The following is a 14,246-nucleotide window of genomic DNA, read 5'->3' as shown; positions in this document are numbered from 1 at the left end:
GCACGGGTGCGAATTCATATCTTTACACGTGTCAACACGCACCCAGGGCGGGAAGGCACGCCACGGAGGGGAAGGAGCAGGGAGGAAGGAACAGACGGAGAAGGGGAAAAACTCCTTGGAATGATTTCAGGATAAAAGGCAGTTGCCATGGCGATGGCCAGTCTCGGCCTACCCTGGCTGTTCGACACTGCTCACCTTCCCAAAGTAGGAACAACGCGCCCGGAGCCTCTGTCTGGCAGGGGCTGGGGATGGGCCATGGGGGCAGGATCGCGGGATGGTTCCCGGTTCTGTTCCCGCCCTCTGGGGCAGCCGGCGTTGGCTGCTGTCGGCCAACAGGACACTGGGTTGGATGGGCCTTTGCTCCGACCCGTCCGGCTGTTCTTTTCTTCTCCACACTTTTGATACATCCTGGAGCTCCTGCCGGTGGTTGCAGAACGGCCCGGCAGACGCGGGCTTGTGTTTTCAGTCAGAGTTCTGCAAGAAGGTCCAAGCACCCTCGCTCTCTGAACAGAGTCCAGTCTAGGTCGTTAGACTCATAGAACCCTAGAACGGGAAGGGACCTTGATAGGTTGTCAACTCCAGTCCCCTGCCCTCATAGCAGGACCAAGCACCGTCTAGATCAGGGGTTCCCAACCTGAGGTCCGCACACCCCCAGGGGGTACGAGAAGCTTGTCAAGAGGGTACGGGGAATATTTGGTAAATAACTAGATCAATGGTCCCCAACCTTTTCGCCCGGGGGCAGGGCCGGCGCCACTCCTGTCCCACACGCCCAGGGGCGGGGATGCCCATACACCGCGTGCCCAGGGTCGGCACAGCCCATGCACCTTATGCCCGGGGGTACATGGGCTGTGCATCCGGGGCTGGCACTGTGCACTCAGGGGCGGGGCCGGCCCCGATCACTCGGCGGGTGCACAGAAATGGCCCGGCGGGCACCATGGCACCCGTGGGCACCACGCTGGGCACCACTGAACTAGATTATCCTAACTGAAATATTCCAAAAGTAGTAGTGTGAGTGAAAAAAGTTGTGGATTCTAGAGTCTAGAATTTAGTTCCTTTCATATTGAATAGGGGGTACGGGAAGGTTTACTAAAAGCCAGAGGGGCGCGGGGACCGAGAATGGTTGGGAACCCCTGGTCTAGATCATCCCTGATGGATGTCCATCCAACCTGCTCTTAAATATCTCCGGGGATGGAGATTCCACAACCTCCCTAGACAATTTATTCTGGTGTTTTTCCTCATGTCCCACCTACACCTTCCTTGCTGCAATTCAAGCCCATTGCTGCTTGTCCCCTCCTCTTTACATCCTCACGCACTCCCTAATTTATCCTACGCCCTCCTGTGGCACAGGCCGTTCGTATTATCTCAGTTCCATCGATCGGGCCTATGCTGTGCTTAAGTGACGGACCCCACAAACGCAACGAGGATTAGCTTGGCTTTTGGAGATTGCTAGTTCTCATTATCCAGCTCTGCCCACTAATCCACATAGCTGCACCGCAATAATGATGGAACCGCACAATCACAATGGCCATTGGCCAGACAACCACACCTCCCGAATTCAACCCGTCAATTCAGTTGAATGCTCCCATGAAGAATTGCTAGTTGCTGGTTACTCGCTGCAGGAGATGAGCCGCAAATGCATTTCATTGTGAAAGAAGTGTGTGATAGATTAATATATTTTAGTACGTGGAATCACTGCACTGCGATTTGAAACATAATTTCAGTTATAGCTTTGTTACCAGACTGCGCCTCTCCGTTAACAGAGAGCTGGGCTGTGAAATGCAAAAAGAACATGCCAACACATTTTTGTTTTTTAAATTTCTTCCCCCAGAGCTCTTGTCTAGGAACAAGACCATCTAGGAGCGTCATCCGATTTCAAAGTTTACAGACTGTCTCATGAAAGAGATTGTGTGAATCACGTATAGATGTGCAAAGATTTAGAATGTTCCCCAGGCATAATTTGAATATGCAAATATGTCATCGTTCCTAACTGGATGGGAGATGAAGAAGGGTGTAAAATGACTCTTGGATCCCAAAGGAAACGTTTGGCAAAGAATTTGGTTTCATATATACAAGACCTGCTTAGAACCATCCTCTCACCCCCTTTAGCTGAAGTTAAGAGCAGACATAAGAACATAAGAACGGCCGTACTGGGTCAGACCAAAGGTCCATCTAGCCCAGTATCCTGTCTGCCGACAGTGGCCAGCACCAGGTGCCCCAGAAAGGGTGGACTGAAGACAATAATCAAGCGATTTGTCTCTTGCCATCCCTCTCCAGCCTCTGACAAACAGAGGCCAGGGACACCATTTCTATCCCCTGGCTAATAGCCTTTTATGGACCTAACCTCCATGAAATTATCTAGCTTCTCTTTAAACTCTATTATAGTCCTAGCCTTCACAGCCTCCTCTGGCAAGGAGTTCCACAGGTTGACTCCGCGCTGTGTGAAGAAGAACTTTCTTTTATTAGTTTTAAACCTGCTACCCATTAATTTCATTTAATTCACCCAGGAATTTCACCAGCCAATTACAGAGAGTGTGAGTGAAATTGACCTTCATCTGAAATTTGACACTGTTTCCCTGGGCTTGGACAAAGGCATTAACTGGATGTCGCATTATAAAGCCAGCCTCCTCTGCCTTTAACATCTGCATTATTACATCAAAAGCTAGGAATGGGACACTTCCAGCCCACTTCATCAACCTCGTTAGCATGGGTCCTACAACTGACAGGTACTTTTCCCCTCCCTGTTATAAAATACTTGGTTTCTGTTTGCGTTCCAGCTCATCATCTGTGGAAGTGGGGTTTTCCCCACAGAAGCTCATGACACTAAATATTTTTGTTAGTCTATACAGCAAAGTTATTTCGGGAACCAGAGGTATCCCAAAACAACCACCCCACATCTTTTGAACATGTCCGCTATTTCGAAATATAGCGGACGCACTATTTCGTCATCCCTGTAAACCTCATTCTACGAGGTTTCTTTTGAAATAGCGCTTTCTTTTGAAATCTGGCGCTGTGTAGGCAGCACCAAATGATGAAAGAAGCTCTTTTGAAATAGACTCGAAGTAAGATACACAATTTGCGTATCTTATTTCGAGTTTCAGGTGCCGTGTAGACACACCTTAAGGTGCCACTGGGCTCCTCGTTGACCATAAAATAGATCCCTAACGAAAACAAGAAGTGAATACTTAATTACAAGTGACTTAGGCTTATCCAAGCAGCAATTTTAACCTGCACTCCATCAATTCTAACAGGCTTTTCCCTAATTATTGTTACATACGATACAAACAATAGCCCAAACAATTCATCCCAGCAGCTCCCTTGTCTAAGATTACTATGCTTTTCTTAGGCCAGAATCTGCCCAGTGCCTTACTGAAAGAAACCACGTTTTTATACTGATTATATGTAATTGACTTCATGGTCTGAGGGTCAGATTTTACGCCGCTATTTTTCTCATGCAACGAAACACTAAAATGCCTCAGCATGGAGTACGCCATTCTCCGTTTTTCAAACCCCTGACTTGACTAGAACACAGCGGTAGGTTTCCCCTGAGAATAAACAATACCAGCTGGCGGATAGTCACATGCTGCGGTCCCTGTAAGAACCAGCCCTTTGAGGAAATGCTGCCAGACGCATTCCTCTCGGGCTGATCTACTCAGAGGTGAGTAAAGACGTTTGTGAGGTCGAACCTAAGCTGGAGTTTACACCTTTCTCCCCGTGCGCCGCGAAAAATGATGCAGGGGAAAAAAAATTGTGTTCTACATCAGGACATGACAATAGCAGAATGTTTATTTTCTTCACAGGGCTAGGAAATGTTTGATGAAGTGCGTCCATGCTGGGTCAGACCAAAGGTCCATCTAGCCTTGGATCCTGTCTGCCGAAAGTGGCCAATGTCAGAAGGAACAAACAGAACAGTGATTCCTTCTCTGTCACCCATTCCCAGCCTCTGACAAACAGTCTAGGGACACCATCCCTATGCATCCTGGCTAATAAGTATTGATGGGCCTAACCTCCATGAAGGTATCTAGTTCTTTTTTGAATGCTGTTAAAGTCCTGGCCTTCACAACATCCTCTGGCAAGGAGTTCCACAAGTTGACAGTGCACTGTGTGAAGAAAAATGTCCTTTTGTATGTTTTAAACCTGCTACTGACTTATTGGTTAATCGTTTAAATGACCATATGCTAACATCCCTCATAAGGACAGCCCTGTTTCTGGATCCTACGGTATGGAACCCTAATTGATACACACAAATGCTAGTGCCTGATTCAATTGTAGGCTTCCCATTGTTTATTTGCCAAAACAACCATAATCAGAAAGACTGACCATATGTTTAATCTGCATGATACCCATCGAAATCTATGGATGTGAAGTTAACCCAAACAAGTTTTACCAAATGACCCCCTCCACTCACCCCGATGGGTGTTTCTGAATCTCTAAATGCCAAAATCAATGCAAAATACACTATGTTTCCATTTCAGTGAGACATGTGATTTACACTGTTGAATTAGCCCAGTGCATCCCTAACATAGTAGTATAAATTAAATAAGCAACAATGGAAACGGTTTAAGGGCATATGAGACAAAGAATTAGAAATATATATATATACACATCCCTTCTTGAGTACAATTCTATATCATGCCCTTACATAAAGCAATTTCCCACAATTAGAATTCTTTATATTTTCACTTTCCCTGGATGCACCATAGACAGGTTTAGTTGGCATGCTGACGTCAGTAGTACTTCCCGGATCTTTTGCTTAAAAATACAGAGGTGCTCTCTGGGCCAACAGTCACAGCTCCTGAGAGTCAAACTCACGGCCCTAACTGGGTGAGCGGAAGCGTTTCTCAGTCTCCGGAGTCATTTTGATGCAAGTCGCTCTCCTAAAGCTCTCGACATGAGTCGGAGTTCGGAAGAGGTGGGTTCTAAATTCCTTACTCTAAGAATGACTTTTGGACTGTAAAGCTCAAATCCTGTAGAAGGTTATTCGTCATTTTTATTACAGTATAATCTTATTCCCTAATAAATGAAAACCAGGCTATGAAAAGCACCCCCCCATTGCTCCCTTGATGACACAGTTAATACCTGCAACATACCTGATACAGGTTGAACCTCTCTAGTTTGGTGCCTTTAGGACCTGACAGGTGCCGAACCAGAGAATTTTCTGGACCACGGGAGATCAAAATTGTCTAGCAGCATGACAGACACTGCTACTGCTTGCTGGGCTGTTATTGAGGGGTAAATTAGAGCTAAAGAACAGCACAGAGCCAGGACTGGTGGCTATAAACAAACTTTATGGGACTGCAGGGAATTTGGCCACGCTCGTAAGCAGGCATCTGGCTAATTCAAATCATGCCGGATTACGGGTGTTGCTGGACTAGAGAGTTCTGGCCGAGAGAGGTTCAACCTGTATATTATATCAAGGCATGTTGACTATACAACCATTTCCAGTTATTCTCATTGGTTAGTTGACAGCGACGGGTGAACTACTCTGCAAGCAGAGTTACCTGTAAACGAGTATGTCATCCGAAGAGCTGTTATATTGAATCTGGTACATTCGTATCCCTGGGATGTGATGCTGGGAAGGCCACTGGATGAGAGCAGAAGATGAGGAGAGCTCAGCAACCACGACCTTCTTTCCCTGGTGAGCCTTCGTTTCGTTAGGGAAACTCGACTTAGCAGATATAAGACTGTCGGACGGGCCCGACTCGGCGTCTTTCTCGCAGTTGGTACTGTTCGCAAGCTGGGGGTAAGGGTTAACAACAAGTTCGACGAGCGCTGTCGATTCTCCTGCTGCATTCGATGCTATGCAGGTAAACGTGCCTTTATCTGTCAAAGAAGTAGCCAGAATATCCAAAGTTCCATTCTCGTAGGAAATTGTCCTGGACGTATTGGAGACCAGCTTCCCCTCGGGTGAGATCCAGCGAACGTAGGGATCTGGGTCACCCACCGCTTTGCATTTTAAAGAGATGTTCTGGCCCTCCATAACCACCAGCTTTGGCGTCCGATGCGTTATCATGGGAGGCTCGCAGACAAACTCGTCCTCTTTAATGGACCAGAAGTACTTGCCCATCAAGTCTGGTGGCGAGGCACACGTTTCTAGATCATCTTCTCTGGTCAGGCGTCTCAGCCACACTAATTCACAGTTGCAGTGCAGCGGGTTCCCTCCAAAGCTCAGCACCAGAGAAGACAATGGAGACCCTTTCGATTTAGCATACACGGGGATTCTGGAGAACAAAGGGTCGGGGGGGATTTTTTTCAATTTGTTGGAGGTCATGTCCAACCGAGCAAGTTTGTGAAGGTTAGAGAAGATTCCTTCTGGAACAAACTCAATGAGGTTGTGATCCAAACTGATCGTATTGACGCTAGAAAGCCTCCCAATTGTATCCCAAGGAATATTAACAAGATTATTATAGGATAGATCCAGGTCCTCGAGTGTTTCGAGAAAGTCATCCAAAGATCCAGGAGAAATATAGTTTATTTGATTGTTACTGAGTATTAAGTGGCGGAGATTAATTAACCCTTTGAAATGATCCTCATCAATACAAGTCAGCCGGTTACTGTCCAAATGTAACGCATGAAGGCCTTTAAGATCAAAAAATGCATATGGCATGATTTGACTTATTGTATTTCTCGAGAGCGTCAAGTGAATAAGGTTCGTCATGTTTGCAAAATCTTTTCTTCGAAGGGTGGTGATGAAATTATCCATTAATCTGAGCTCTGCTGTTCTCCTGTCAATACTGGGGGGCACGAAGAGAAGCCCCGTCTTGGTACAGAGGATGGTGAAGGATGGAGAGAGGTTTTGACACATACACCGTTTGGGACACATCATGGCTTTCACGGCAGTGCTAATAACCAGTAGAGAGACAACCAACCTCTCCATGGTAAGTCAGAAAGCAAACCTAAAGGAGAAAACAAGAAATCCAGATGAAGCCATGTTGAGGACACACATTTTGAAGGATTGTTTACATCTAAACATCGATTACATATTTGGAAGAGTTTGTTTGTGCAAAATCAAGTCATTCTTCCCAATTACCTCCAGATACCACATTTTGCATACACAATCCTGCCCCTTAAATTAGCGGAACGCACTACTTTTTACACCGGAATATGCTGGGCGAAAGGCTTAAATAATTATTTTTTGTTTTCATCAGGAAAAAAACGCCATGGCTATTATGATTGGAGTTCATAAAAAATATTGGCTAACAAACTTCACATCGCGTCGCCGATTGCGCTGTCCTTTTAGTGCAAAGAAAAGGCTGACGGTTACCAATCACAAAATAATTCAAATTAGTTACGGAAAGAAGAATGGAAAAAGCGTTACGAGCTTCTGATTCAAATTAACTAGGTATGGTAATGAGTCAATAAAATGAATCATATTTGAAGCTGAAATCCTACAAATTTAAAAGCTGTTCTTTTACTTCCCTTTTGCAAGCACTTTAATAAAAAAAATCCATGACATGTATTTCATTTCTTGAACTTTCCTGTAAGTGTAATCTACACAAAATGATTTTGTCCGTCAACAATGAGCCTCCCCTGCTGGTTTGTTCGAATTACGGCTCCTGAACAAATCTGATATTCAACCCTAGGCATTACTGAAATGACTTAATTGATCATGTTAGGCTGAGAATCTGTCGAGGGCGGCTATTAAAATTCTGAGTTCACTTGATCTGCTCCTCTTGTCATAAGAGCTCGCAGGCCGGATTGTAAAGCAAAAGTGTATTGCTCTCTAAGGCTATGTCTACTCTGCAGCATTATTTTGAAATAACGTGAGTTATTTCGAAATAATGTGTGCGTCTACACAGCAAGCCATTATTTCGAAATATTGTCAAGATGGCCGACTTCTTCCTCTGACTTCTGCACCCCTCATTTCACGAGGAGTAAGGGAAGTCGAAGGAAGACAGTTCTTCCTTCGACTTCCTGCCGTGTAGACAGCGCGAAAAGCTGAGCGAAGCTACTTTGACCTCAGCTACGCAACTGACATCGCTGAAGTCACGTCTCTTAATTCGACTTTTGGTCCTGCAGTGTAGACATACCCGGAGGTCAACCGAGGTGATTAAGACCACAGAAGAAGTCTGTGATTGGTGGGGACCGAAGCATTGATCTTGATAGTCCATTCCTTCTCCTTCCAGGAGCTAGCTCGTCATGACAAGATTAACGACGGCTTTGGAAGTGACTTGTCTTGCCTTACAAATTGCAAGGAAGCAGTCGCAAGGGAGGTGAAGACTAGGGGAAAGAAATAGAATAAAGTGCTGGGTTTACTTTATGAGGATCTGTTTGTTTACAGGCACCTGATGCAGCCAGATGTAAAGATCTTCTCTCACACTCACACTCACACTCACACTCACACAGAGTCCCCCAATACTGGACTGTATAACAACACCCGCCCCCCACCGTCATAAGTAAAAATTGATGCTAGCAGGCAGGAGCAACACAAGACTCTATTTCTGCCCTAAATGCCTAAGAAACGAACAGTGCTTTCTCGGAAGGTTAATAACATCAGAACAGCCAGACTGGGTCAGACCCAATGGTCCATCCACCCAATATCCTGTCTGCCGACAGTGGCCAATACTAGGAGCTTCAGAGACAATGAACAACAGCAACGGCAATTAACGAGTGATCCGTGCCCTGTAGCCAGTCAGACATTTCAGGAGGCCCCAATCCAGTTAGGTCCATCAATGGCTATTAACCTATCCATCATGAAATTCTCTAATTCCTTTTGGAGCCCATTATACTGTGGGTCTTCACATCACCCCCGGCACCGGCAAGCGTGTTGTGTGGAGAAATGCTTCCTTGTGTTTGTTTGAAACCTGCCTTGCTTTGTAAATTCAGGAGGTGATCCCGGGGTCTTGTGCTAGGTGAAGGGGGGAATAAGACGTCACTTTCGCCATACACTACTCACGATTGTACAGCCCTGTGGTGTAGAACCATGGAACACGAGAACCGGCAGGGACTGCGAGAGTCCCGGAGTCCCGGCCCCTGCCCTCACGGCAGGACCAAGCACCGTCTAGACCATCCCTGGAAGGTGTGTGCCCAACCTGCTCTGCAATATCTCCAGGGATGGAGATTCCACAACCCCCCCAGGCAATTTATTCCAGTGTTTCACCACCCGGACAGGCAGGAAGTTTTCCCTAAAACCTAAACCTCCCCTGCTGCAGTTTAAGCCCATTGCTTCTTGTCCCATCCTCCAAGGGGAACAATTTTTCTCCCTCCTCCTTGTAGCATCCCATTAGATACTTGAACACTGCTATTATGCCCCCTCTCGGTCTTCTCTTTTCCGAACTAACCAAACCCGATTCCTTCACTCTTCCCTCCCAGCTCACGTTCTCTAGACCTTAAATCATTTGGGAACTGCATTCTGGGACTGGGCCCAGAAGCAGCCGGCTCCCAACCAATGGGCGTGCGGAGCTAGTGATCAGGAGGGGGGCAGTGCACGGAGCCCTGTGCACTCTCCCCCCCACCTAGGAGCCGGGCCTGTTTATGGCTGCTTCTGGGGTGCAGCGCAGTCTGGGGTGCCAAGACAGGCACCGGCCTTAGCATCCCCGAGTGACATTCCACCGCCCTAGGCTGGGTCGCGACCCCTCGTTTGAAAACCACCGAGGCTTGATCATCCAGTGGGCACATGGGTTGTCTGGCAGGCTGCCTGCTTCCGATGCACTTACAAATCCTCTTGCGATAGTTTGTCTCTTGCAAGTCGCTCTTCAAATTCCTTTTTTGGCCTGCTTAATTATACGTTTGCCCTTGACTTGCTAGAGTTCAGGTGCTGATTTTCCCCAGGAGTGCTTCACTTCCAATCCTTACAGGATGCCTTTCTGCCTAGAACAGGGGCGAGCCAATACCGGCTCACGAGCTGGATCCAACCAGCTCTGAGAAGACATGGAGGGGTAAATTAGAGCCAAACAACAGCACAGGACTGGTGGCTGTAAAAAACTTTACAGGACTGCGGGAAACTTGGCCACCGCCATGAAAAGCGGAACATCCGGCTCACTCAAATCATTCCGGACAGCCAGAGAGTTCTGGACTAGAGAGGTTCAACATGAATGTCGGAAAAGTACAGAATTCCAGAAAACCTCTTTCCAGAAAAAAGGCGCAATGTAATATTACTATATCTAAATCCACTGTCGCTGGTTTAAAAATCAATTTTTCTGTTTCCATTGTTGCGGTACTTCCCTCTCCTACTCTGCAAATGACTGTGATTTTGGAAAAATTATCACCGCCAGGAGCAGAATTAAATCCCTTTACACATATCCCTCGAGATACATGGCATTTGACATCCTGTACATCCGTCTGAGTATCCATTAGGTTCCAATTAGGCCAGGATCACAGACACAAAAATCCCTAAAGAGGAACACAGAGTCATTACGTTATTTGGTAGGAAAGTTTGGGGATGCCCGACGTCTTCAAATTCGCCAAAGCTGTATTGCAAACTAAAGTGCAGCTCCCAGCTCTCTATTCTCCGGTGTTTTGCCCTGTTTTGTTTTAAGTTTCACGCACAACAGTGTTTCTACTCCTTGCTTTGGGAGAATTTGCTACACCCCGACAAAAAATAAAAGACGTTTTCCCTGACAGTCAGCCTCCAAATTCCTTTGTCAGTTTCACCTCCCTCCCCGCCCCCTCCAGTTCTCTCATTAAGTTTTCCCCTCCTGGTGGTTCCATGCTAATCCCTTCATCTGTTTCAACCCAGTCAGCTGCTGTGGAGTGAACTTGTGCCTAATCACAGTAGCTCTTCACAATCTATCGCCATTAACTCCATCCTTCTGGGTCTAGCACCACAATTACAAAGAGAGATTGTTGCACACTCCCAGTGTGACAGAAATAGCAACACTCGTTAGCATTTCTAGCAACTCTATTTCTGTCAAACCCAATGAAAGCCGAGTGCGTTACGACCGGCAGAAAAATGGCTTGCTTCTCCCACAGAAGACGGACATCTGGCCACTTTCAAGACAAAGTGGCGCAGCTGTGAAACTATACACCGGAATGCTACACACCACGTTAAGCTCTGAAACCCAGTGGAACTTAACGGAAGGCAAATGGCAGCACAGGACCTGAAATTGGACTAATTCCCTGCATTAAGAGTCCCAGGTGGTTAAAAAAGACACAGGCTCTTAATGGGTTACGTCTAGGGTCCTACCAAATTTACAGCCATGAAAAACACATCACAGCCTGTGAAAGCCGGTCTTCCACAGTGAAATCGGGTCTTGTGTGCTTTGGTCCTCGACTACAGGTTGAACCTCTTTAATCTGGCACTCTCTGGTCCGGCAACATCCATTCTGGCACGAGTTGAGTGAGCTGGGAGTCCACTTTTCATGAGTTTGGCCAAGTTTCCCGCAGTCCCATAAACTTTGTTTACAGCCACGAGTTCTGGTGCTCGGTGTTTTGTGCTGTTATTTAGCTCTAAGTTACCCCGCAGTGTCTTCCCAGAGCCCAGCAAGCAGCGGAAGTGTTGGTAACTCTGCTAGACAATACTGACCTCTGTGGTTCAGCAAATTCTCTGGTTCGGCACCAGTCAGGTCCCCAGGGCGCCGGACTAGAGAGGTTCAACCCAGGGAAGACCAGCATTTCTCAAATTGGGGATCCTGTCCCAAAAGGGAGATGCAGGGGAGTCACAGGGTTATTTTAGGGCAGTCATGGCTTACTTCTGCAGCCAGAGGGCGGTGGCCATTGGCCAGGCACGCCGCTCTGCAGGCAGCACACCCCCAGCAGCAGCGCAGAAGCAAAAGTGGCAACACCACCCCTTGCCAGCCTTACTTCTGCCCCGCTGCTGGCAGTGGCTTTGCCTTCAGAGCTGGGCACCCAGCCAGCAGCCGCTGCTCTCCAGCTGCTCAGCTTTGAAGGCCGAGCTGTCACGAGCCGCAGTGCAGAAATAAGGGCAGCAATACCGCAACCTCCCCCCCCCCCAATAATCATGCCACCCCCCTCCAACTTCTTTTTGGGTCAGGAAGCACTATGAAATTACAGTTTCCAACGCCATGAAATTGATGATTTTTAACATCCCATGACTGTGAAATTGACCTAAGCGGACTGTCAATTTGGTAGGTCCCAAATGAGGTCCCTTTGAGGTCAGAATTTGATGAAAGGCGGCATCTTTGATATCACCGCACCCCCAAACACTATAGAATCACCGGTTCTCTCCTGAGTCAGAGGCAAGGGCACAATCCGCTGACTCAAATCTCTTAAATCATGCAATGAGTCGTGTGTTTTCCCCTCCAAATATAAAACTGATATTTATGAATCACTTCTGTTTTCTGCCTTACTGTTGATAATTCTACCATTTCCGTGTAGTAAAGGACCAGAACCATTGCTAAGATTCTGTTTCTACCCAGTATACTTAAAAATCCCCCCCCCCTTTTTTTGGTTATGTCGTCAGTTGGCTATAGGTGTTGCTCTACGTTCTTTTCCTTCCTTTATCAAGTTTCTACAGTTCCTAGCTTCTGATTCAGATTCATTACTATCAGCTTCGCCTTTCTTAGAACATAAGAACGGCTGTACTGGGTCAGACCAAAGATCCATCTAGCCCAGTATTCTGTCTGCCGACAGTGGCCAGCACCAGGTGCCCCAGAAAGGGTGGACTGAAGACAATGATCAAGTGATTTGTCTCCTGCCATCCTTCTCCAGCCTCTGACAAAGAGAGGCCAGGGACACCAATTCTATCCCCTGGCTAATAGCCTTTTATGGACCTAACCTCCATGAAATTATCTAGCTTCTCTTTAAACTCTGTTATAGTTCTAGCCTTCACAGCCTCCTCTGGCAAGGAGTTCCACAGGTTGACTACAAGCTGTGTGATGAAGAACTTTCTTTTATTAGTTTTAAACCTGCTACCTGTTAATTTCATTTGGTGTCCTCTAGTAGTTCTATTATGGGAACTAATAAATAACTTTTCTTTTCTTCCATTTGTTTTTATATATAATACGTGTGTTTCTTTATTAGTCAGGCGTAATAATAGCCTTATCGCACTGGCACTCCACTGTCACAGAACAAATCTGTAGCACAAAACACTTTCAGTGGGCCAAATATTAGGATGACTAGGATTCTATAAGGGTGCGTCTATACTGCACCTTTACCTCGAAAAAAGCTACGCAATTTGCACTATGCAATTTGCACTATGCACAATGTAGCTTTTTTCAAGGTAATTTTGAAATCGTGTATTTTGATATTTGGAGCTGTCTACCCAGTGTCAAATTTTGAAATAAAGCAGTATTCCAAAATGTCTCTTGACCCTCATGGAATGAGGTTTACAGGGACGCCAGAATAGCGAGCCCGTTATATTTTGAAATATAACGCTCAAAAGACATGGAATAGCTATTTTGGGATACTTCCGGTATCTCAAAACAGCACCACAGTGTAGACATAGCCTAAAGAACATTTACACAGATAGACTGGCTCGTATAAGGAGTTTGATCTTCTATAATGTAATTATAATAAATATATTAATATAATATAATTAACAACCAACCTGGACACAGAACAGCATGGTAAAGTTGTTAACTCTGTTCAGTGAGTGTTTATGTTGCACAGACATAAAAATGAAATTGTAAATGGTCTTCAGTGTAGATTATCACCAAACTTTCTACAGCGTTATCATTACTTCAGGTCTGGTAGGAGCAAAATGACAGAGAACTAGAAGAATAGGTTGAACCATTTGTTTACACATAAGCAATTATTTACTTGCCAGAGTAAATCTTTAATTGTGGCTGAGTATTTAAACCATTATAATCTCTAGCGAATCAACTCTCGATGGGATATTTTATGAGCCGTTAATCCCAAGTGCGCAATTAAAATTTCCTCGCTGGCTTTTTCTCACCTTGAGACTGAATTACAAAAATAATAAGGTTTAGAGTTCTGTCCTGCGGTGCAGAATTCAAACAGCTGACTCAGAGCAAGGTTTCTCAGGTTGTACTTTGCTAGCAATAAAATCAGCTTTTCTTTTAATTGCAACCAAGACAAAGTTACAGTAAAATGTGACTAATAATGTAAATTACATATTTCTAATATTTACCTTATTACGCTCAGAGGCAACCTGTATCTAATTTTTCTAACAACTTTCTCCTTAGTAATGTCTTTTTCCTAATGACTTGTTCCATCATCAGCTTTTAAAATATTTAACATAGTGCATTACTAGTTTCATCTTTCAAATATTTGCTTTTTTTATTATCACTCCATCTTATGCTCTGCTAATGGCTCCATCTTTTCACTCCCATTTGGCATAAATGATTAACTGATGGGCAATTATCTAAAAACAAGCTGCAATGCAACGT

The 14,246-nt window shown here is 45.6% G+C and overlaps 1 protein-coding gene across 6 annotated transcripts in view; it reads right to left on the bottom strand.

Moving 5' to 3' along the window:
- The window catches only part of LOC102451443 (leucine-rich repeat and fibronectin type III domain-containing protein 1-like protein), a 137,667-nt gene that overhangs the window by 9,644 nt on the left and 113,777 nt on the right, over positions 1 to 14,246 (bottom strand). For all 6 annotated transcript variants that reach the window (XM_075915272.1, XM_075915270.1, XM_075915274.1 and 3 more), the window contains one exon: positions 5,499 to 6,893. In XM_075915272.1, the coding sequence (XP_075771387.1) occupies positions 5,499 to 6,874 (1,376 nt within the window). In that variant the 5' untranslated portion in view covers positions 6,875 to 6,893. The remainder of the gene's footprint in view (positions 1 to 5,498; positions 6,894 to 14,246) is intronic.

This window comes from Pelodiscus sinensis, unplaced genomic scaffold, assembly GCF_049634645.1.
Source record: "Pelodiscus sinensis isolate JC-2024 unplaced genomic scaffold, ASM4963464v1 ctg34, whole genome shotgun sequence".
In the NCBI taxonomy this organism is placed as follows: Eukaryota; Metazoa; Chordata; order Testudines; family Trionychidae; genus Pelodiscus; species Pelodiscus sinensis.
Note: the sequence above shows the minus strand (reverse complement) of the source record. Positions and strands in the feature narration are given on the sequence as shown.